The 25,853-nt window shown below is 41.0% G+C and overlaps 1 protein-coding gene across 10 annotated transcripts in view; it reads right to left on the bottom strand.

The window, feature by feature from the left end:
* The window catches only part of LOC116698693 (supervillin), a 69,410-nt gene that overhangs the window by 30,951 nt on the left and 12,606 nt on the right, over positions 1-25,853 (bottom strand). For 5 of the 10 annotated variants that reach the window (XM_032530774.1, XM_032530769.1, XM_032530766.1 and 2 more), the window contains exons 2-15: positions 23,379-23,439; positions 21,687-21,778; positions 21,520-21,577; positions 20,490-20,638; positions 19,102-19,918; positions 14,110-15,417; positions 13,482-13,652; positions 12,274-12,311; positions 12,083-12,144; positions 11,443-11,579; positions 11,074-11,169; positions 8,442-8,727; positions 6,729-6,794; positions 956-1,706 (exon numbers count right to left, since the gene is read on the bottom strand). In XM_032530774.1, the coding sequence (XP_032386665.1) occupies positions 956-1,706; positions 6,729-6,794; positions 8,442-8,727; positions 11,074-11,169; positions 11,443-11,579; positions 12,083-12,144; positions 12,274-12,311; positions 13,482-13,652; positions 14,110-15,417; positions 19,102-19,918; positions 20,490-20,638; positions 21,520-21,527 (3,889 nt within the window). In that variant the 5' untranslated portion in view covers positions 21,528-21,577; positions 21,687-21,778; positions 23,379-23,439. The remainder of the gene's footprint in view (positions 1-955; positions 1,707-6,728; positions 6,795-8,441; positions 8,728-11,073; positions 11,170-11,442; positions 11,580-12,082; positions 12,145-12,273; positions 12,312-13,481; positions 13,653-14,109; positions 15,418-19,101; positions 19,919-20,489; positions 20,639-21,519; positions 21,578-21,686; positions 21,779-23,378; positions 23,440-25,853) is intronic. The other 5 variants (XM_032530767.1, XM_032530768.1, XM_032530772.1 and 2 more) reach the window with 5 other exon arrangements.

Here is a 25,853-nt window from a genome sequence, read left to right as displayed (position 1 = left end):
CAAAACAATGCCATGTGGCAGAAAAAATATATTACGTGGGTCAAAAATCGTGAACCGAATCAAACAAAGTTTGGTGTATCGTTACAGCCCTAGAGATAATGAATGTAGAGTATCATACAAAGCCTTCTGTGCTGTGTCCCCAAAGTGAAAACCACTACATCTTAGGCTTAAAACTTGTTTTTTGTTAAGGTCAGGGTAAGGGTCGGCATTAGGCATGCAGTGGTAGGTCCACAGGGAATTAGTTTAAGTCAATGCAAGTTCTTCTAGCCTCATGATACTAACAGTCTAACACACTATACGTTAGTGAAGATCTACCCATCCAAACTAAATAAGAGTAAAGCCTGCAGACAAGGCATCCATTGTGTCCTTCCTGTCTTCTACCCTCTTCATGTAAGTGCCGGCAAATTGTTCTGCACTCTCTCGCTGAGTGCTTTCATCTTTCTGTGCTGTTTGTGTGCATGCATGGGGAAAAAAACACCTCTGGACACATTCTGCATTAACACATTAAAACAGGTCAGCCCATTATACTGTATTATATGCAAGGCTAACCCAAAGGCGTAACAGGGTGCCTGGGGACCACAACCCTTTTTATAGGCCATGACAGTAAGCACACACAGTTTGATTTAAAAAAAAATCTCTGGCGTCTATTAGATGACAACATACATGTCAAGAAAGGGCTTCCTCTTTCCAGACAAAGGGAGCCACGAGGCAAATGCATGGAATAATATGCTAATTAGATGCAGCTTCAGTTCTTTCGCTCCCCTCCCAACACTATCTCTTGCTATCTGAGCCAAATCAAATACCCCCAGCTGGGACAAGTGTGTGAGCAGCTGGCAGAAAGCAATTCTGCATGGGAGCACGCTGCATAAAACAAAGAGGATAATGAGAACATCCCCTTCCCCAGACATTGCTTCCTCTTTTTTGTCACTTCCTTTCTCTCATATCTGTGTCCTACCTGAGATGCCTGGCTGGCTCCCGTTGCTGCTCCTCTCCTGCTCTTGTGTGGAGGAGACGTGAGCTGCCTCTCTCAGGTACCCCCGTCTTCCTCTTCCTCTCCCTTCTGCTCTCTCCCAGCTCTCCTGGGAGTGTCCGTCTGCGGCTCTCCGGCCAGGCAGAGGCTCTGATTGGCCTCTCCTCGGAAAGGGTTCGGCAGAGGGATGAGGCTGGGGATGCTGCTGCTGCTGCTGCCTGCCGTCCCGGTCCTTGACGGGGGAGTGCAGCTTTCCCTCAGTGCTGCTGTCTAGGATCTCTTCTCTGGCTCCTCCCTGCTGTCTCCCCCTAACCTCCTCCTCCTCGGGACGCTCTCTCCATCCCTCCTCCACTGCCTCCCCCTGCTGCCTGTGACTGGCGGAGGACGTGGGAGTTAGAGGAGCCCCCGCTCTTGGCCGGCTCACAGGGAGGAGAGGGGAGGAGTCAAGCTCAGACTCGGAGTGGCCTGGCTCCCCGCTCTGGGTCATAGAGAAATACCTCAACGCCCTCTCCTGGTGGTTGCTTGTGCTGCTGGAAGCCTGTTGTTGGGCAGGAATGTAGGGGACTGCGGTGGACTTCCCTGGACGGTGAGCGTCATCGTCGCCGCCGCCGAAGCCACCGCTGCTGCCTGGTGGGACTGTTACTGTGGCGACGGAGGATTGGGAGGTGACAGTTGCCACAGAGCGGACCAGGCAGGCTGACAGGGGCTCTAGTTTGATCTCACCTCCGTTTTTCAGCTGCAGGAACAGCAGGAATCATCATCAGAAATTGAGGATGGATAGAATGACCAAAGAAGAGCAGAAGGGATGGGTTACATGTGTTTGAGACAGGGAAGAGTTATGTGTGGATGTTACAAGAGATATTTGGATGGATGGATGGATGGAAGAATAAAGTGTGATGACAGAGAAGATTAATGGTAGGAAAGGAACAGACGGATGGATGAGACAAAGGACAGCAGCAAATAAAGCAAATTAGGGAAAACATTGGAGTAGTTCAGGTTTCCTCATGTAGCTGCAGCAACTCTGTCATTCACAAAATGGCAGCAGGAAGCTCAGATTGTAACACAGCAGTATCATAAAGATAAACAGACAAAACATGTACAGAGCTCCAGTTATCATCTGACACTCATATGCATCTAAGCTATGTCATTCACAAATAATTTTAATATCACAATGGCATTCATCTTGTCTGAATCTGCTTTGGTAACTTTACCGTGTTTGTGTTCATATTTGCTTGTCATTATCTTGACTTATCATTTGATTTATAAAATGCATTGAATTGTCAGTGGTGCCCTTAAGGGGAAATTCCATCTATTGTGGATGTACCCCTGAACAAGAAACACTCCCTAACTACACATGATGGTTACAACATCACATAATAAATACAATTGTACTGATAATGTGACAATAAAATGACTTTTGGTGCTTTCAGAAAATATTTTATGAAAATGATTGATGTCAGAAATCAGTAATGTGGCCAAACAGATTTAGGCATTCCTTGTTCATTTAACTCAGCTGGAAATATCAGATATGTTCTCTGTCATACAGTGTCAAGAAATCTGACCAAGTCTATTATTGGTCATAAACCATGACAACCCAAGGTGGAAATCAGGAAACAGAGGTGCAGTGCTGCGCACATCTCTGTGGTTCAATACTACTACTAATACTACTAAACAATTTGATATCAGATAATCAAATTGATCTATTTTCTGTCTTACTGAAACATGTCTAGGCCATGAAGAATATGTTAGTCTATATTAAGCCACTCCTCCCAGTCATACACTCAAATTCCTCAAGACTTCCTCCCCTGACTCTGAATCCCTCACCATCTTCCGGTCCCGCCTCAAGACCTATCTCTTCACCGAGAATGTACAGTCCCTGACAAAAGTCTTGTCGTTTATCTATTTTGTAGAAACACCTCTATTACCTTACTTTTTAATTAATCATTGTGTAAGAAATAGCTCATATGAAAAGCTAAAACCCTCCCAAATGATGTTCAATGCACTGAAAATTAGTTTCACTAAAAAAGATTTATTATTGAAACAAGACAGAAAGGTCAAATTTGGCAAGACAAAGTTTTGTCGCCTATACATATTGAACAAATTTACTACAAATACTAAAATATGTCAGCAAATTAAATAGCGGTGCGGTGAGATTCAAATTTAATATCTTGTATGACTTCCATAGCTTGAGGGACTGCATCCATCGGTTTGGCAAGGATTCAAACAATGTATTGATGAAGTCATCAGATAGCTAGGAAAGCAGTCTTGCATGCCTCCTAGAGTCATCAATATTCTTTGGTTTGGTCTTCCATGCTTCCTCTTTCATCCTACCCCACATATGCTCAATGATGTTCATGTCTGGTACTGGGCTGCCAATCCTGAGCATCTTGATCTTCTTCGCCTTGAGGAACTTTGAAGTGGAGATGGAAGTATGGCTGGAGCACCATCCGGCTGAGAATCTGGCCTCTTTATAGTTTGGAATATAAGAAGTAGCTAAGATTTCTTGGTATTTGAGACTATTGATGTTGCCTTCCACCCTGTAGATCTCTCGCACACCCCCCATACTGGATGTAACCCCAGACCATGATTTTTCCGCCCCCAAACTGTTTTCTGGGTGATCTTGGATCCATGCGGGCTCCAGTAGTCTCCTGTAATATTTGCGGCAACTGTGGTGTAATTCAACAGAAGATCTCTGAAAAATCCCCTTTCTTCTTCCACTTCTCCAGCGTCTATCCTTTTAGCAGCTGTGGGTCTTGGCAAATGCCACACGTTTTTTCAATTGTCTTTTGTTTAGTGCTAGCTTCTGGGCATTTTCACCATGGAGGCCATTTCGAGACAGAGTCCGACAAACTGTTCTGGTTGACACAGGGACTTCAGACCAGTTCTGGTGGAGCTCGGCTCAGTGGAAAATGGGCTGGCCTGGATTTTCGAGCCAACAAACGTCCTCTCGAGCATTTGTCTTGCGGGGTCTGCCTGACCCGGCTTGTCAAAAACGTCTCCAGTGTCTTCAAATGTTTTTTTAATCCTCCGTACTTGACGCTGAGACACATTGAAGTGTCTCCACATCAACAGTGGATCTGGTCTTCAGCCTCTTGATAATCAAAACTTTAGTCTCAGGGTGAATCTTAGGCATGTTTGCAGATGTCTAGTTGCAGTTGATGTGAAGGTCTAGTGTACTGGGGTTGTTTTTATACACACCTGAGACCTAATTGATCCATTATTAGTCACAGGTGAAGCTCATTAAAATGAGCCATTTCTTGTAAATAAATCTTGATTAGAAATATATTTCAGCGGCACTTGAGGTCAATTTGTACACAAGCGACAAGACTTTTGTCTGGGACTGTAGTTTATTCTCAGTAATGATGGTTTATTAGGTTATTACTTTTGCTCCGTTAAACATTCCACTGTTGTTACACATATCACGGAGCTCTGAATACGGCACCTTTGTTAGGTGAAAGTGGGTCAAGTTGTACTTCCCCTACCCGCAGGCGGCAGCATAGCCACTTAATACTGTCTATTTACAGAAGACACATAAATGTATGTTGGATCTCTTCTATGTTAACTGTTAGCCCAGACTAGTAGAATGAGATGTAGTAAAATAAAATGTGCGCCACTGTCAGGCTGACAGAGAGTTACAGCTCTATTAAACCATCTAGTCCTATAGCTCTGAGTAGTGACAGCTTCATGAGCTTCTTTAATGATAAAATGATAACAATTAGAGATAAAATTCATCACCTCTTGCCCTAAACTTCTAAGGGTTCACCCTTAAATGCAGGACCGCTAGAAAGATCAACAAGACCCGATATATACTTAGACTGCTTCTATCCTATAGACCTTCGACAATTAATGTTAAGTCTCTTCAGGTAAGCCATCTACCTGTCTCTTAGACCCCATTCCAATGAGGCTACTTCTTCTAGTAATGAAGCGTTACCCATGGTTAACACTTCATTCCTAGATATGATCAATATGTTTGTATTAACAGGTTATGCACCGTAGTCATTTAAAGTAGCTGGGATATTCTGAAAAAACCCACCCCCAATCTTGATTTCCTAGCCAACTGTAGACCTATGTCTAACCTTCCCTTTCTTGCCCAGATTCTTAAGAAGGTAGTCGCTAATCATATATGTGACTTTCTACATAGCAATAGTGTATTTGAGGACTTTCAGTCAGGATTCCGAATGCATTGTAGCACAGAGACGGCACTGGTGAAAATGACTAACGATGTTCCGACAAAGGACTTGCTGTACGTCTTACTGGATCTTAGTGCTGCATTTGGCACTATTGACAATGCCATCCTGTTACAGAGACAGAGACACTTAGCTAGCACTAAAAGAATCCCACTAAGCTAGTTTAAATACTATTTTTCTGATCAATCTCAATTTGTTAATGTTTATGATCAATCCTCCATGCATGCTAAAGTCAGCCATGGCATTCCACAAGGCTGTTCACCTTATTTATGCTTCCTCCAGGCAGTATTATTAGGAAACATCCAATTAACTTTAACTTTTATGCAGATTTCACCCAATTATACCTATGAATCAAGCCAGACGAAACCAGCCAGTTAGCTAAACTTCAAGCATGCATTAAAGATATAAAATCATGGATGACCTACAATTTTCTGAAGTTAAAGTCAGACAAAACCAAGGTTATTGTGCTGGGCACTAAACACCGCTCAGGATATATCCTTTAACGCCCACTTAAAGCAAACCTCAACCTTTCTTCACCTTGCCAAAATTAGGCACATCCTGTCTCAAAACGACGCTAAAAAATGACTCTATGCTTTTGTTACTTCCAGGCTGGACTACTGTAATTCTTTATTATCAGGTTGCTCTAATAATTACCTCAATAGATTTTGTTGCAATGACAGATATTTGTATTGGATCTCACACGTTTCTGCACACAGTAAATATCAAGGCCAGATCCATCACCAAATATATTTGTCCCGATAAGCGTTTAGTTGGTGTTTAGTTTATTCAGGTTGGGAGGAAGCCTGAATAAACTAGCATGCGAAATGTGCAGTCTAATAATACCATGCTTATGCAATAAACAAGCATGTCACTGAAGCGGCTTGCATCCAAAAATGACGAGTCATGGAAAACAAACAAGGCACCCCAAATGTTAAAATCAATTCCTCATAACAAAGCAACATCTTAAACTTAAAAACTAGGGCTGCACGATATGAGGAAAATTTGTGATATGGGATAACGCTATATATATATATATATATATATATATATATATATATATATATATATATATATATATATATATATAACGCAATAAAGATATTATTTGCGGTAAATAAACAGTTATTAAAGTGTAATCAGTTCTGCCTTTCTGCTGCTTTCAGTATTCTACTAAAATACAACTAACTGATTGTTGAATTCAACAACATTCAAACAAATTGAACAGTGTGTTAAATGTAAAAGGCACCTCTAGAAAAAGAATGACAGTTACATTTTAATGTGTAGTTTTCTGCTGATATTTTCTTTCAACTATCACAAAAAAATCTCAAAGTGTCTTTGGGATATGTCGAAACCATTCACGATGGGTTTTTTGCTCCAGTTGATATTGCGATGGCAATAAAAATCAATATATTGTGCAGCCCTATTTAAAATAAACACTGGATTGCAACTCAGCAGCTACTGTAAGAAACACAAGACAACACTGGTCACTAGCGGGACCAATCAGATCAATCCAAAGCAGGATCATTGGACGCAACCAATCAGAAGTTCCGTACAGGCAGCAGGGGTCTTACATGTTGTCCCTGATTGGCCTGTAAGTCGCCGTTACACAGCGCAGAGGTTAGCGGCGGCTCGGCTTCCTGTGTGGACACCAGGGAGGGACTACTGAGAATATGGTGGAGATGAAGTAAACCTATTACAAAGCATCTGACTCTGCGTTTCTCAGGACAACATGTTTGGGTTTCAGTGCAGGTGGAGTAGGAGCAGATATATCAATTCTCGTCTTACTTTTGCACTGTACTTTCATCTGTGGACAATATATGTGTGTAAGTTGGTGAAATGTCTTTGGCAATGTAGATGGAACCTGCCTGAGGAGATAAGGCTTGCAGAATCAGAACTCTTTTAAATCACCCCGTAAAATCTATTTTTATAGACGTGTCTTTTAATCATTTCCTCTTTTTGTTGCTCTTCATTTTTATATATGTATTTTATTTAACTTCAAATTTACTTACCTGCTTTCGACTTGTTTGTCATGTTTTTTTTAAATTGTTTTTTATTTTGTCACACAAACCCAAACACCATCCTTGGTGGCATCAGTCCTAATTGCCCCCACAAAATGAAATATGAATGAATAATTAAAAGTTACAAAAATATTTAGGTGCCGGCTAAATGTTAGAGGTGTAAACACCAATGTTAAATTTGATTAGAAAGATGGTCTAGTGCTGAAACATTGCCTACTATTAAACTTTATATATGTTGTGTGCAAAAGTTTCTAGCTACTTTTGACCTGCTTGTCCCCCTCCGACGCACCTGTCTAACATAGATGTGAAAAGTATTTTTCTGGATAAAAAATTTCCGTCAAAAACATCATCAGCAACAAAGTGAGATTTAAGGTCACATATATTACTTGAAACAGGAGGATGCTTCATGATTAAACAAAACACTCTACTGCATATTGACTGACACAATGGTTTCCAAATTTTCAGGATTTCCGAGCTTTTACATGTGATGATACATGTTTAATTGTTTATTTGTGACATCTACAGGCCACTGTAGTAAAACTCAGAAGCAGAATGAACTCTGGGACCTGTGTTCATTTGGTAGTACTGTATCTGATAGTTATCCGTCTGGACAAGGAATCATGTCATTTATCCATCACGCAACAAAGGGAAACTGGTGCACTGCAGAACACCCACTGCAGCGCAAGTGACCTGGAAGTGAGTCACCCGTTGCTTCAGGCGTTTTTACAGAAAGGAGACTCTACATCCAACAATCTTTAGATGCAGTGTTTATTTTAATTTAATTTAGTCCAGAAAAAATGCTTTGCACACCTATGTAAGACAGGTGCGTCAGAGGGGGACAAGTAGGTCAAAAGTAGCTAGAAACTCTTGCACACAACATATATAAAGTTCAATAGTTGGCAACGTATCAGCACTAGACCATCTTTCTAATCTAATCAAATTTTACATTGTTTTTTCCCCTCTAACAATTAGCTTGCTCCTAAATATTTTTGTAACTTTTAATTATTAATTTCATTTTGTAGGGGCAATTAAGATTGCTGCCACCAAGGATGGTGTTTGGGTTTGTGTGGCATAAGAAAAGAGAGGGGGGGGGGGTGAATCCATTGTAATGCTGTGAACTGAAATCTACTGAACTAAAATGTCCTAGAAGTCTGTTTCTGCTGTTTTACAAGACTCAGTGGGTAAAAGACTGTAGCAAGCATTTTTATAAAAGACTCACAGTTTTCTTTCTTTCTTTCTTTCTTTTGCATGAGGTAAAACCTTTACCTGCTCCACCTCTCCCTGGGTGATCGGTTGAGTCTGGAATCGGGCATTGGCCCTGCGCTGGCGGGTGTCTCCTCGGGACCCCTCAGCGGGCTGGCCTGTAGGCTGAGCGAGCCGGTTGAAGAGGGCCATCTTCTCAGCCAGGGTGAGGGCGGACAGGTCAGGCTCATTAGAGAAAGGCTCCTGGCCCTCTTCCTCCACCCCTGCACTGGGAGCTGTAGCTGCTTTCTGCTGCTCCTGGATCTCCTGATCCGGGACTGCTGAGCCTGGCTGGGGGGAGGCCTGGATGCTGGGGAGCGACAGGGGGATGTCAGTGGGTGAAGGATGGGTTTAAGTCTTCTAATAAGTCTTCCTTTTATATTGCACATTTTCAGTTTCAATTCAATTTCAATCAATTATTTAGTTTTCTATATTGTTTGTTTTTGCGTTACATTTGCACTATTTAGAATTTATTATTGTATTGTATATATTACTGATCTTTTTTTAATTATATATGTATATATATCTGGGTCGGGTCGAAGAGAAACATATTTTTAATTGCTCTGTTTTTCTGGCACATATTGCAGAATTGACAATAACGTTGACTTGACTTGACTATGTGAATATAAATGAAAGCTCATCCTGTAGACTGGGAATACAAGACAATAAATGCCTGATTACCTTTATATTTTTTCTAGTGATGAAATCTTGTCCAACCGTTAAAACACACATTGACTTCACCCTCTCTGCATCCGGACAGCCAACTGGTCTATAAGATTGTGTTTCTAAATTGTAATAGTGTCTAAAATCAAACAACAGACTAGATGTAAGGTGCCATCTTAATGGCAGCAGCGTTGTAAGTGTTTAATTGAAAGCTTAAATTTCAGTTTTAAATGAAATAGCTGTAACCTGTATCCTCAAACAAAACATTTTTTAAGTTATTTTTATAAACAGCAGTCTCAGGGGATAGAAAAACTCATGTATTCCTCTAAATATCAAAGTAATGAGCATGCATACAAATCCCAGCTCACATGTGACAACTGTGACAGATTACCGGTTTAGCAACATAGATATAAGCACACATATGCCAGAAATTCATATAATGCACTGGAATGTTTTCAGGGGTTATGGCGATCTTGCAGCAGTTAAAACAGGGTTGGTAAACAACTACAGAACACAGACCCAGACATGCTAAGGAGTTTAATTAGCTCAACCTCTGACATTTCTATTAGATTTGTAACATTTTTCTTGACTGTCATGCATGACCTTCATGTGGTCCTGCAAGATGGAACGCTTAGAAACTGGGCAGGGAAAGCACTGAATGAGTTATAGTCCAAACACCAACTTCCTTCCCCTATAAGGTGCACGTGAGCTAAGAAGAAGCACATGAGATGGGGGCAGAAATAACAAGTTAAAATGAGATGGATGAACAGATCAGCCCTGCAGCCAGGAGAGGGAGATGGAGAGCAACATGTGTCTGTGGCACATTAACATTGGCAGCACAAATGGCAAATTAAGTTCACATGAGGAAACAGGTGCACTGGCTCTAGCACTGAATTACAGTTGGTTGCAACCAACAATTTCCTTTGTGTTAGAGTTATAATGTATAAATGTCAAGGGATAGCTTTATTTATAGCAAGGGTCTTCAACATGTCTACTACTACATATCTTGCATAAAATTAAGTTAAATATTAAACTGGGCCTACATTACAATAACATGTAGGGCTGTCTTAAGACTTTATACATACCTTTTTGGGCATTGAAAACTAAGCTATCAAATTAACAACTGTTGACATGATTTTATAAATCATGTTTTAATCTTAAACATCCATGTAGAACAGTGAAACCTTAGGGATTACCTTCATCTGTCGATGGCTTTTGTAGGGACTACCTCACCTAAAGGCCAGTAGGCCTATAATCAGACTGTTTTTTTCACAAATAGGCTGATAATAATATGTTGGATTCATGTGAAGACATTTTAATTATTGAAAATAACAGTATATAATTTTATTATTTTTATAACAATTATTTGGAGGCCCACCTGCAGTAACACCCTAGGGATCCCCGACCCCCTGTTTGTTTTGCAAAGTTATCACTGGGCAGCTGTGGCTCAGTGGTTGGGGGTTCAATTCCCTGCAGTCCCGTGTTGAAGTGTCTTTGGGCGAGACACTGAACCCCCAAGATGCTGTGTATCGGAGTGTGAACGAGCAGGTGGCACCTTGTACAACAGCCTCAGCCACATTGCATGAATGGTGAATGGTTCTTGTCAAAGTGCTTTGAGTAGTATTTAAGACTAGAAAAGTGCTATATAAATACAGTCCATTTACATCTCAAGGTCAACAGCAATGAATACACTTGGTAAAATACTTTGATTAATTTAAGCTCAGAATCTAACAAATCTTGTTCCTAATCTTTTTTTTTTATTGAACCCCTTCAATGTTAAATGCTGGCCAATCTACTGTACTGCTGTCATTGAATTGATCATTCAAATTAAGGATTTTCATGCAATAGAGACATTCTGTGGGTATAATACAACCACATATATCCCACAGGGTCACAACAAGCATAGATACACATTTTTTTAAGTAAGTAGGCAACACATTCTCTCACACAGAAACAAGGCACATTTTAAGTAAGCAGCCGTGTCCAGCTGTACCTGATGCTGGTCACACCGGTGCTGACTACAGTAGAGCTCGGGACGTGAGCTGCATTAGTGTGGATGTCCAGAGGTTGTGACGATGTGGCAGGATCACTTAAAAGTGGAGAAAAAGAGGTATAGATGTGTGGGGGCGGCGGGGGGCAGGCGGGCAGTGGGGGGATACAGTTAATGCAAAGCAAAGAAAGACTGAAAGAAGTTGACATAGGTGTCTTAAGAGAGGGAAAGGTTAGGAGAGGAACTGAAAAGTGCAAACAAAAACAGGTAAAAGAATGAAATAAGGAAGAAAAGGAAAAGAAAAGAAAGAGACAAAGCATAATATATTTTGTGATGCAAAACACAACTATACAAGCAGAACTGGAGATCTACCTCGAAGCACTGACCACCTCCTTGTTGGTGACGGGTTGTGTGTGTGAGCGATCCTGAACTCTTTTCAGACGTCTTTCTACAGCGGCGTTTCGAGAGCACGGTTTGGGTACACTTCCATCACAAGTCTTTTCCAGCTCCTGCAAGGATATGTCAGCAAAACACTGTACAACTGAGGTCATAACTGTAATAGTGAGAAACTATTATTTAAATCAGTGGTGTCAAACATATGTTTGTTTTTTGTCAAAAAGAGAAAAGTGGACAGTGTCAGTTTGTCTTATGGACCTATTTCTTGTGAAGTTAATAGGAAGCCAATGGGCTTGGACTGTTCACAGCACCTTTCAGTTCTAAAGGAGTATGATTTCCAGTGCTATTATCAGACTCATTTCCTTTTCTACCCTGAACAGAAAACGGTTGAAAACTAAGACATATAGTTGAAATTGCAATTATTTTTCTTGAGATATATCAGGCTGTTTATCATCTGTAATAGGATTGTTCAGTTAACAATATATTGCACCTGAAATTACACAAAACCACCATCTTTTGGTTTTGAAATTATGATCTTAAAACATTGCTCATTCAATAATACACAGTATAATCATCTGTCTTTCTGATTGAAATGTACATAAAGTAAGAAGTGTACCCTGAAAAGAGACCTCTTGGCAGCCACACTCATCTTGGCTCTGTCATCCAGTTTTTCTTCACCTAATGAAAAAGGATAAATTATTAAGTTACGTGGCATCAACAATATCTAAACTCTTGGAAAAGTGTGATTAAATGCCCTTAAATTATTAAGAACGACATACATTCATTGTGCATTGTGACCAAACTTACCTTCAGGATCCTGTAGCTGTGATGGACTTAGACGAGACCTGCAGAAAACATTAAAATTAGTGCTGTCAAACAATTCAAATATTTAATCGAGATTAAGCGCATTAATGTTGATTAATGTCTCAATTAATTGCAAATTTTTATCTTTTCTAAATGTCCATTGATTTCTTTTTGTCCCATTATTTTTTCTCAATTTAATGCTCTTATGAACATGGAACAGTGGAATGGCTTGCTTTGTGCAAATGTTTTTTTTATTGAAAACAAGGCTAGGCGATATGACCTAAAAATAAAATCCCTGATTTAATAAAAAATCTGATTCAAGATTTAAATATATTTTTTCCCCCTACTTAAAATCAATGTCCAGATGACAAAGAAATTGTTCTATATTGTAAATATATTTTGATTTGAGTCATACACACATGCACACACATGGGGCACGTATACCATTAGGATTAATCATGCCAATTTTGTGGAAATATAAACTGGTTTGAGTGTTTTCCCTATATTTTTTTTTTGGAGGGGGGGTGATATATTCAACAACGACAAAACGAATGCATGAGATAAAGCTGTTTTCACACATACAGGTAATTCACTTGTTCCTCGCTAAAGGTTCAAATAATTTTAAGGTTATTGCACAACCTTGCCCCTATTTTCACCTGTTGCTAACGTAGTAACGCAGTAAGTAAGAATTAATGTTAGTCCCTGCTGCTCCCTTGTTGTTTGTGTATCTCTATGGCTAACGCGTGGGGGAGGGGAGGTCTCACACAAAACGTAACGTTACTACTCTTTGGCCGGCTTGCAAGTCCAAACAAGTGTGTGCGGCGAGCCTGTTGTTTTGTTTCCGGTCTAGCTAGATCCGGTGTGGTGTTGTAGTTTTTCTAACGTTACTAGTTGTTGCAGCACCATGTGAAAAAACTACAAAGTTTGCTAGGCCAAAAAGAACGTTGCTATTGCGATAAAAAAATTGACACCGTTAAAATGGTTTTGCGCTAATGCTGTTAATAACTGACAGCACTAATTAAAATACATCAAGCATCAGCTTTTTGACCACATTTTTAAATTTGAAGAACCATTATATGATTATGATGATGGGAATGCCAACCAAGAACCACGCTGTGCCATCCAGTTCAGTGTATGAAATAAATAAATCATGTCAATGAAATGATTCTGAAGAGCTCCTGCAGATGGCAACAGAGAGCCCCCTCCTGTACCTATCTGACTCCAGTCGCTCTGCAGAGGTGATGGGCTGGGTCCTAAACCTCTCCGACATGCGACTGTCTCCTGGAGTGATGTAGCGCCGAGGCCTCCGAGTACCCCTGTCCCGGTCACTGCTGCTAGCCGGATCTACCTCCATTGCTGTCAGATCTACTTTTGTAGTTTCACTTTTAGAGTGGTGTATGGATTTAGAAAGATTGACGTGGACAACAAAAACAAAAAGTAGAAGCAATAAAACTATTAACAACTGTTGGTTTTTGGATATTGTTTTTAGTAGAGTAGCAGCTTACCAGAAACTGCACACACTGAGTACAACCTGACTGCAACTGTGAAAAGCCATTAACCAATGTTAACATGCAGCAGCAGACAACTTTCAAAGGGTGACTTGCAAGAACTGATGCTAACTGGCACACGTAAGTTAAGCTCTAAAAACCAAATTGTAGACATGACAGTGAACATGACAATAGTGGATATTATAGCAATACACCCTTGACAAATTTCATGCCACGGAATGACATTCTATCAGCATTATTTTCTTAGATGATTGGATTGCAACAGCTCATTAATGCAGAGTTAGACGGTTATTTAGCGATGCACACACAGAACCCATGCCAGTGGACCTACAACTCAGGTTTCCGGTTGGCATTCTCCAGATAAGAGTGTCGCAGCTGTGCTACTGACACCCTGGTGTCCAGGGAGCCCATGTCCCCGTTAGCCATCCCTGATGGAGGGACAGCCCTCGATGCTTCTCTGGTGGCCGCTGCCCTCTCCATACGATACATGGCAGAATGCTGGCTTATGCCTATATCTGACATGGAGCGGGTTCGTATCTTGGGTTTGGGTCCTCCGCTCATCTCCATGCTTCTGGGTTTGGCCTGAGGCAGAGAAGAGCCTTTCTGGAGATAGATGGCTGAGTCAGACCTCTGGTTCCCTGATGGATCCGGCTGCTGCTGCCTCTGAGGCTCAAAGACTTTGTGTAGTTGGGGCTCTTGATGATATCTTTGGGAATCTTGCCGCTGATTTGGAGGATCTTTTCTTTGGAGCTCATACCCCTGCTGTCTTTGAGACTGCTGTTGTTTTTCAGGCTCTTGTGGCTGCCTTGAGTTGTCATACTGATGCTGCCTTTGATGAACTTGCTGTTGAACTTGAGCCCCATGTTGTCTCTTTATGGGTTCATACTGTTGCGTTGGTGGCTCTTGCTGCCGAATTTGGGGCTCTTGATAGCACACAGGGTCTGAGGATTGTTGCTGCCTGGGTTGCTGGCGTACAGAGATGTTGGAAGGCTGCATTGATCTAAATGCTCTCTCCTCTTGGCTGTCGTGGCTCAAGAGATGCTCTCTCCCTCTTTCTCTAATCCTTTCGACATTTCTCTCCCTCCCCCTGTCCCTAGGTCTCTCCGTATCCAAGTCTTCCTCGCTTCGACTCATCCTCCTCCATTCTGGGCTGTAGTTCTGCAAGTCCACGTCTTCATGTCGGCCCCTGTGAGTATCATCTACACTCCTTTCCCTTCTGCGGATCTCTGAGGGCAACACGGCTTTCCTGCTCTTGAGCAGGCCCTCTGTGTGGGCCTCTTCCTTCAGGGCCTGCCTGGCCTCCAATCTTGCCTCCCTGTGGGAGACATGGATCTGGTCGGCACTCACTCTTCTTCGTGGTTGTACCTCAGGAGGTCCAGGAAGTTTGGCAGTAGCCACTGGGGCAGGGATGGCCAAATAGGGCTGAGGGTCAACAGCAGAGCCAGAGTGAGCAGGATGTTGACCTGGGCTGGGCTGAGGCTGGGGAACAGTCCTTTGCTGGGTGGGTTCTGAGCGTTGTGGCGTATACTGAGCAGTGTGCCCCTGAGTACGGTGTCTGTTATCCTGCTGTCTGTCTGGACTCCAATCAGGGGGCCTCTGGACAGTTTCATCCCTGGACAATCGTTCCTTTACTCGAATTCTTGGGGAAAGGAATGGATAAGGGACACTGAGATTCCAGTTCAATTAAATACCTACCGCACTCTCCAAACTCTAAACTAAACTCAAACAGGAGGTGTTTAAAATTCTATGGGAAACAAAGGCTGGTAAATGATCAATGATCGGCAAGCCATCATTTTGCTATCCAAGTAGACATTTTGTGTGTGAGTGTAGAGTCTACACAATGACCGGCTACATGCCTACGGTAGACAAACTTAACACTGACAGGTTCAATCCAAAAGTATTTAACTGATTTTAATTTTGCATACACTTAATATAATTCCCACTAAAAAAGGTGTGTTGTGAATCATACTGCACAGACGTTTATAATACGAGAATATCATGGGACCTTGAGCTCCCAAATCTTACACTAGAACTGCAACAAAGTCAAGTAGCAGCATGCCCTGAGTCTTAGCTCCAACAACTCTCTCTCTCTCTGTCTCTGTCTCTGTCTCTGTCTCTCTCTCCCTGATGTCTGCGTGCCAAAAAAGTAAGCCAAACTATTTTCATCGACAACCTTCTGACCCCCTGGTAGCTAAAGGTTGCTTTAATCTCATTGCAGAACGCTAAGCCAGACATAATTGATGGGCCTCTGCTTTATCTGACATGTCATGAAGGACTTACACACTGCTCGTGTACATGAGTACATACTAATGCTAGCTAGCATAAGCAGTTGATAAGGCAACAAAGGCAGTCAGTGTCATACATGGAAGACATTAGCTGGGAAATTCTCAGAAAGCCCTATTTTGAGACACATCAGCTATTACTAATAGACTTCAGAAAGAGTGTCTGGGTTTTCCTTCTTATATTACTTAATTTGTGGAAATGGAGCATCAAGAAGTTGTTTGTGTACCAATTAAATCAATCAAGCTAACTAATTCTACAAAGGTTTGTCTGACCATGCTAGACATTGCCTCTGTGAATTTCACCTGTCCATACAGCTCAAAGGCCAGCCGTGGGCCTTCATCCTTTCACAGGCTGTCTTATCTTATGCGATGACTTTGACAAAGTCACTGACAGGTAAAAAGACTCAAGATGTAATTTCATAGTGGTTAACAGGCCAGAATATGAAGAGGGGGGATGTGAGTGCAGCCTCAGCTGACAAGTGCTGAGTCAGTGGGTCTGTGACTGAATGGGTCAGGGCATCCAGCTGACTTATGTTGTCACCCCATCAACTCCGCTTCATGAACACCACTCAACTGCTCATGAAACCCAGGCCACACAACTAATTTAACAGTTTTACATACGGAGTTTTTACAGAGTTCCGGGTTAGTTTATAGAGCGGGATCTGACTTATGTGACAGGAGAGTTGTATGTGAAGTAGGTCAGTTAGCCCTGTTTCATGAAAGGTTTTTTAGAGAAATATTGAGTGAGCAGGGTATGTTCTACCATGTTTTAAAAGAACTTAAAGGACAGTTGGTAAGGCCTTTAATTTAAGTACCTTTCTGCGTTCATTCAGGCTGGGCATTAGTCTGCTATAGTTTTGCTATAAGCTAGTAGTATGGTATAGCTTAGTATGCTGACAGGGATCTAAAACATGTGATAAGATTATAGCATATATGTAAATGTGAGTCATGATGGCAAGACACTGAGTATGTGTATGTGTGTATTTAGTAATAAATAATGAATAAATGATAAGTTGTAAGAAGTTAGGGATGAAAGTCAGTTCACTAGTTTACTAAGATCCAAAAAACATTGTTAAATGGAAGACCATGACACCAGTTAATAATGAAAGCACTACTGAATGAAATAGCATACTGCATTGTTAGGGTATATCTATTGGAGGGAGTTAGCTGCATCTCCACCCATTTTTTTAATGTGCTGGCTTTATTATCTGGTTACTTTCCTTTTTTAACGTAGCACCATCATGATTTCAGAATAACAGTTTAAGACCCCTAACAATGTTTTGAAGACATTAATAACCTCTTATCTCACTTTCAGAGATCATGTGAAAAGAGATTAGAGTGCAAGGAAAAGAATATCATTTTATTATACAGTAGAATGAACCAACACTTCTCTGAACATCAAGTGACTGCAGCCAGCTTAAACACATGTACCCTGTGGACTATGTGGCTTTTCATTGATAGCTTCCTGAGCTGACAGTACCTTGAATGCCAGCAGAAGACTGTCTGGGTGTCACTTTTTGAGTCTGTATTGAGAGACCAGTCGCTCTTCGGCTACAAGATGATGTGGTGACAGTGTCAAACCCTAAGGGGCACATCTGACCATTCTTTTAAAGATCAGAGCAAAGGGAACTGCACGGATCAGCTGAATCAAAAACGAGAATATTTTCAGATGCAGTCTGATAAATGTTTTCAGGATCAGTTTAAAATGTGTTGGTTTTAGGGCTGCAACTAACATTCATAGTACAGTATGTCACTTGTCAATGCCTAAATGCCGTAAAGTCAAAGTCTTTCTTATTGACTTCACTTGATGAATACATAACAATTCCCATCCTTTATGTGGTAGCGTATTCACATTTATAATAGAAAGCTTTTCACTAATGAACCAAGCTTTTTTAAGTCAGGGCTATCTCTTGGGGCAAGCAAGGACATCTTATCCCCTCCAAAAACCAACCCTGCTATCTACCCTGCTGCCCTGCAACCTTTTCCCTAATGAGCTCCCCAGACCCCCTTCCCATGTGAAACAGGAGCAGGGCAAGCGTGACAGATCTGGACCCAGTCTGGAAGGAGCCCTAATACTTGCACAGTGGTGAAAGCAGCAGGCTAGTTAGCTCAGCAGCCAGTGGACAGCCCAACAACAGCCTACCATCTCAGTTTTGCTTTGTTCATCTGAGATCTTTCTGTACTTGGATTACTAATTACTGTACAAAACAAATCCTGGGAGAGTTACATTTAATCAAATTAAGGAATTAATCATTTTTGGGTGGGGGGGGGGCAAAGTGGAGGCTGCGGGTGTGGCCTTGACCAACTGCCACTTTGCTGGTTTGAAAGCCATGATGTCTCTCTCTCATGGGTGGGCCAAATTCTGTAGGCAGGCAAAGCAGAGAAAGGGGAGGCAACCTTGCCCCTTGTGACCTCATAAGGAGCAAGATTCCAGATCGGCCCATCTGAGCTTTCATTTTCTCAAACGCAGAGCAGGATACCCAGGGCTCGGTTTATACCTGTTGCCATTTCTAGCCACTGGGGGGCCATAAGCAGGCTGGGGGAACTCAAAATAATGTTAAAAAACCTCATAAAGTGACATTTTCATGACATGGGACCTTTAAACTTTCTCTACATGTAGTCTAAAAATACACTGTAGATGCAACATTGGACTTTTAGTGGTAAGATCACTTCATACTCAATGGGCAGCAGAGAGGAATTTAGGCTTGTGATAATGCTAGTGCTACTCAAATGACTGAAGTACCTGTATAGAGTAAAACTAGAGTCAAAATAAGAGAATAATTTATAATATGGTGACACAAATAAAAACACAAAAGTTTTTGTTCCTAATTCTAGTGTCATGTCAAAGATGCATTAGTTTTTTTAACTAGATGTTTTTAGAACATAAAAGTAAAACAAATCAGGTGTGCAGGTTTCACTTTTTGTATCACATCTTCAGTAAGAGTCAGCCACTGAATCAGACCGATGTCTTGGAGTTTCTTAAGTGGTCGGTCTGAGTTCAAGTATGTTCTGAATGTTATGACCCGTTTTTATAAACTCACCCCTGCCTGTTGAGGATACTCTGGGCCTGCTGCTCTATGAATAAATCCCCCGGTGAGATGCCGTAGCGAGTGGAGGGCAGGGAGGCCCGACGGGCGGTGCAAGGAGAGCTGGGCACTGCTGCGATTCTGTAATCCCTAGTGGAGGCGGGGCTTGGATCCTGGTGGGTGGCGTCTTGCTGCTGTTGGGGCTGGGCTGGATGATGCTCCTGGGTTCTGCTTCTAGAAGGGATGGAGCGCTCTTGAGCCCCGCCGCGCCGGTAGTTCTCCATGTTCATCACTCTTTCCCGCTCTGAAAATCTTCTCTGTCTCTCTTGTGTGGGGGGAGGGGCTTGATTTGACTGGGCGAGGCTGGAAGTGGAAACAGGAACGGGCTCTGGGTGAGTCCTCATGGAAACCCGGCCAACTCCCGAGCGATATGGCACCCTGGGCTCCCTGCTTTGAGCCTCTGCTTCCTGCCTGTCTCTTTCTCGCCTGGCAGTCGTCTGTCGGTCAGAGGCATCTGTGTCGCGCCGGGAGCGGTAGCGCGGTGTGTAATCAATGTCCGCCTCCTGATCCAGGAGGATGCCGTAACGCTCTGACAGTTGGCGGCGGCGCTCCGCTTTGTAGCGGGCGATGCGCTCAGCCTTAGAGCTGAGGTTGGTGGGGTCTGTGGGGCAGGATGCGGGCGTAGAAGAGGTGGATAGTGTTACTGGGTCAACGTACACCACCATGGGCTCTGTACGGCCGCTGCCAACACCACCTTTGACCTGGGCCGATCTGTCTAGAGAAGACAGCTGCTTCTGGGGGGCCTCCAGCTCCTCTCGACTGTAGCGCTTCACTATGGTAAACGTAGGAAATATTCCATTACTTATCAACAACATCCATTCTCATTAACAATTTATGCCACATTTATGTCAAATGGGAGTTACTGTAGTTACTAGATTCTGACTTACCATAAATACTGTGCAAGTCACAATTGCTTCTGGACATGTTTTTTTCTGAAAGCTTAGATGTTGCTAAATAATAGAGTAATGCCTAAAAATAGGTAATTATAGGTAACAAATTGAAAGGGTATAATGTAATATTGACCATGCAAAGTTTATTTTTTACTTCTTTACTTTTACAACCTTTAATCCCAAATGACACAAATGTGACTTTATTCTAACAAAACACATCACAGATATTCACACCAATTAGTGAATTCACTTCTTTCAAAATGCAACAACATACAACATTTGTTATATAGTCACTGACACAGTTACATTCATTAAACCTGCCCAGCATAACCAACAGATAACTATTGAAATGGTTCCAAAATACTGAATGAAATTCAAACATTTCAGTGGTGTCAATCCATGTCCACTAAAGACAGCACCATATGTTTTTGCAGAGCATTGTGTCATGCTTACCCATCACACAAGGCTCACAGGGATCTGAAGCGCGGGTGTACCGCGGCGCATCCTCCTCCAGCATTCTGTTGGCTACCAAACCGCCGGGCACCAGCGCAGGTGGAGCATCACTTTCAATTCCCTCCAGACGGCGGGCTATCCTCTCCTTCCTGCAGAGACAGAAGGCAGAGGGCAAAAGTCAGCGGATGTTATGCCAGGACCCTTGTTATGAGTTAGTCTTTATGAAAATGTAGGATCAATCGATACTGGGTTTTCAAGGCCGATACAGATACCAAGTATTAGTAGTTAATAAAACTGATATGTATTTACAGTGAAAATGAAAATCTTTAAAGCCATAGTGTATAGTTTCTGTCGCCCCCATGAGGAATTCTATGTAATGACAACAAACCTGTCAGCGTGTCCACATGATACAAGTCTGACATGACTGCCACCACCCCCCGCCCTCCTCCACACAGTTGCTTGTAGCCAAGGAAGACACGGTGGATTAAAAAAACATGATGCACTCTTCAACAGATGTGATTGTCTTCACTAGAGCTAGAGATAGAGCTGTGTAGAGCAGTCTTAATTAGCTTTGTAGCAACTCATTTGGCAATGGCTTGAATGTAATGGAGGTTCATTAATATAAAAAGGTTACGCACTAAAGCTTTAAATCAAAATTAAGAATTTGGAATGTTACAAACACCAACACAAAACTTTGTTAAAACACATTGTGCAAATATTTAATAAATAATAAATAAACTTTCAGCATAATCCACAGTGAAAGATAGTCAGATTAGATAAATTAGATTCAGTGGTGAGTGAATCCAAAGCAGAGGGACAGGCACAGAGCTGCAGCCGAGCCAAAGTAGAACATTTTTTAATTAATTAACATTAGTTATCAGGGAAATAAAATGCTGATAGAGCTGATATAATTTTCAAACTGCCTAAAAAACGGCCTGATAATCGCCCAGGGCCAATAATCGGTCTATCCCTGTTGAAAATATGTAGGTGTGCTTATGTGAAAATAAAGTGTAGCAAGCACTGAAGATACCTGTTCATTACCGAATCCTTTGTGACAGCTCCCTCAAAGTACTTCTTCAACTCTGAAACTGAATATAAGAACAGAAAATATACATATAGTATCATAAACATATCAAACATTAACAAATTATTTGATTTATTCTGAGTTATTGTTGTGTAGTTAGAACAAATGCACACCTTTAGGAAGGACAGCCAGAAGTTTGGCATCTGTATCGGAAACACTCTTGACCAAGGTGGTCTTATCACCCAGGGAGAAGTCACTTTGAAAACTGAATGAGAAGACAGAGTCACCAACCTGCTATCTAGGTATTACAAAGATATTTTTTTGAAAGTTTATATTTTCAAAAATTAAAACATGTCTGAAATAATAGGAATCCAACATATTGATAGCAAAGATGAATTGGCCTATTTGTGAGAAAACAAAATGTATTTACACATTGAAAATAAGTGTACTATAGGTAAGGTGACCACTATGGTAGCCATACAGTTAAACTTAAGGAGACACTAATCATGTATGTTTAACATTCAAACACAACATAACATTGTGCCTAGTTTCCTATTTCAGCCATCCACACTACTCTGCCTCAAACGCCTTGTCCTACAAAAGTGATGGCAGGTAAAGCTGAAACTCAGCTGGAGTCACTTCCAACAGGATCCTGATTAAAAACTGGGTCATCAAGTCCTGACTCTCCTCCAAGTGGAAAAGGACAATCAAGATCTTTGCTTAATGTCTTTAAATGTTACAATCAACAGGTCACACAAGCCAGGACCAATAAACTCACAAACTATTACATTCAATGAAAAAACAGAGTGGTATAGTGTGTAATTCTCATTTCCAGATTAGAGTAGACTCAATCGGTGAGGACTGTTGTCTTCAGTTTGCATCCATTTTTACTGTTAAATACCGTTTAACCCTTGTGTTGTCTTCCCGTCAAAATTGAACATCAACACTTTTGTTGATGCTTTTTATCAATGTTATTAACTTTTTCTTAGGTTTTTCTCTCTTTTTTCAACACTTCTTTCAATGTTTTTCACTTTTGGATGTTTAACACTGTAACACTAACTTATTAACTTTAGTTTTACAGTTATTTTTAGAATTTATGGTCAATAAACCTAATTTTTAGGAAATTATATCTAATGTTTGAGTTAGAAAAGCAGACATTAGGAATTATTTAGACTAAAACTAAAGAAATGTATTTTGATAGATAATCACAGACTGGAACATGTCAACTTTTAATCAATGCTATTTCAAAACCTTTTCAATGTTTTTTTTAAATGCTATAAAATTGAATAAAACACCCCAAAATTCATTAAAGTAGAGATTTGTACTTGCCAAAGGCCATTGTGTAGAATCCGTCGTGTTATTTTTGGTAATTATAATTGGGTAATTAAAAAGAACAATCACATAGAAAAACGGGTCAATTTGACCCGAGGACAACATGAGGGTTAAAAAGAGCAGATCAGTTCAAACTGCTAGTCAATCAGAGGTTAAGTCCAAATGTACTAAAAAGTCCTTGTGTGTATTTCTGCCAGACGGCTGAAGAACCAGAGGGAACATTGTAAACTAATGCAAAAGGGGGCTTGGTGCAAAGTGCTCTGAAGGAGGCATTATAGCTGTAATACCATGTGAACAAAAAAGTGTCTTAGGATAAGCTGTTCCAGGGATCTCCAGCTTTTAATGCTTACTGCACTTGATAAGCTAAAGCGCTCCACTGTGGTAAAACCTATATCCTTACATATCCCTGTCTTGATGACAAAGCAAAAGCTGAGACCAATGTAAATGCTCTTAGAAAATAGAACATGTGATTTCTGTAGCTCCACCACTATATTTAGCCGTGTCTGTGTGGGTATTGCAATCGAAAAACTCACCTTAAAACTTCTGTTGGCAATGAGGCTGAGCTGCAAAGCTTGCGAGCTTTAGATCCAAATTCTAAAATGAAAAACAAGACCTATTATAGAAAGAAAGTAATAATAATAAATCTACACTCCACCTTTCAATTCAATATTCGGTACCATTGGGAGTATTGGAACATGTTATCCTGGTTAAAATAAACTTTACATTTATGATCTTCCAAATGCCAGAAATGTAAAGTTGTGTCATTAATCTATGCATTCACATGGATAGAAAAGAAGAACTCGGACTAGCGTAACAAAGAAGCTCCCTAATTAATGTCATTGAGACCTACAGTATGTGTTAACACAGCAAGGGTCCTGACATACAGGACACAGAGTGATAATGAAGATTGTCCAGCAAAAAAGAAACTTTGATGACTTTGTAATGTGAACAGAGTAATTCTACTGTTTACCTTCACAAATTGTCAAGATGGAAGATGAAAGGATTGTTGCAGTGATATCTTTCCAGTTCCTGTCTAATAGTATCTTAAACCGCATTGTAGTGTATTAGCGTCAGGTAAGACTTTAAATTCTTGGATGCATTACCCTAACTCGGCCACTTGAATTTTATTTCATTGTCCTTTCGGCATCTTAGGAAACATGTCTTCACTTACGCAGCCTATTGTGTTTGTCTACTGCAGTGTTGTTTGTTTTTTTTAACACATGGTCAGAAACCTATTAATCGTTTGTTGGTTTGACTCCCCCTCAGGCTACACATGCAAAAATGTATACTCTTATGATACTGCATGGTGTCCACAAAACCACAGGGGCTTGACAAGGGTGGAAAAAACTTCAGCTCATTCACAAAACATGAAGATCTTAGATTTTGGTTGTGGTAGTGCTTACCAAGCCACATACTGTGAAATAAGAACAACCCAGTTAGTTTTTTGTGGGCTGCCTAGGGACTAACATGGGACTAAACAAGCTGTTCAGATTTGGCTCCTCTTCGTCATATGCAGGCTCACTAGAATTTACCACCACCCCACTGAGTATCTCCACCCACGGCTTGAGAACTAACTTTGCAAGGGTGAGCTATATTTTTCTCCCAAGCCAATCAGAACAGACTGGGCTTTTCAGGAAGGGGGTTTATAGAGACAGGTGCTTAAACGGAGCATTTCAGACAATATGAGACAAATAATTTGAATTTGAACATTAAAGCATGTACACATGTTCTAGTTTAAACCTGTAATACAAGTATGAAACTGAAAATTAGCATAATATGTCTCCTTTAAATGATAAGACGCCCTACTTGGAAAATGCTTCAAAAACTCCCATCGCTAGCAGATAGGTCTGACCCAACAAAAATCGCACCATCCCCCACACCCATGATGCACCACACCTGACCCTACCCCACGATCACAGGTAGGCCTATTGTAAACAACAAGCTATTCAAGCTCTTGTGAATGTGCACAGATTCACAAAATGGATCACATCAAGCTGAGGACGAAAATACGGACCGCTAGCTGAAAGCACAAACACCTAAGAGTTTCAGTCCAGACCCTGCCGGGTGAGGAAACATTAAATAACATAGATTTTTGTATTGACACTCCGAAATCATGAGGAGTCTAGAGAGTGTTGGAGGAGTTGCTGGCAACCTCTGAAGACAAGCCATGTGGTGTCTTGGATATGGATTTTGCCTTTGAACTGTTTGCGTCATTTTTCGAGAGACAAACAATCAAAAAAGAATGGTTCCGGGACTGCATACTGAATCCCGAACATGGGATACCAGTTTTAATATCAAGACGAACAAACAAGCAGTGGATTATTATATTTAAGCTCTTATTCTCTTTCTTTCTTCGTTGACTGTCTTTTTTTTTATTCAGTTGCTTGTTTTATGTGTCATGCGTTTGACTATGTAAAGTTGTACAGTATGTTTATTTCCTTTTTATTCAGTTGCTTGTTCTATGTGTCATGTGTTTGACTATATATATATGTATGTATGTATATAACAGTATGTTCATATCTATTTCTGTAGCCTCTTGGCCAGGTCATGTTTGTAAATGAGAATTGGTTCTCAAACAGTTTACCTGGATAAATAAAGGTTAAATAAAAAATAAAAAAAGTTGGACGATGGGTTTTGGATAATGCTCAGCTTCGGCAGCTTTACCTATATGCGAAAATATACAATGACTGAGGAAGCCCAGTGATGAGTCCATAGCAACCAGTTCATGTGTTGAATCTGTTTTACCCAGTGTGCTTTGTTGAATGGTCTCAATGTTTTATTGTTGTATGTCATGTAAATGCAAGTTTACAAGAGGAGTAACTTAGTATGTTTCCCTAACAATGTTAGTGAGTAAATCTACTGAAATGGCCACCATCTTGGTGGAGTGTGTTTTGTAAAATGAGCAGAGGTTAGTCATGTTTGTCATTGTTGTAACAAAACAGTGGCTATCAGTACATCTTTACAAAGCACAAACCAGTACAGGAGGCATCAATAAATTATTGGGGAGT

The sequence above is a fragment of the Etheostoma spectabile genome, chromosome 12 (genome assembly GCF_008692095.1).
Source record: "Etheostoma spectabile isolate EspeVRDwgs_2016 chromosome 12, UIUC_Espe_1.0, whole genome shotgun sequence".
In the NCBI taxonomy this organism is placed as follows: Eukaryota; Metazoa; Chordata; class Actinopteri; order Perciformes; family Percidae; genus Etheostoma; species Etheostoma spectabile.
This window is presented reverse-complemented; position numbering and strand designations above follow the sequence as displayed.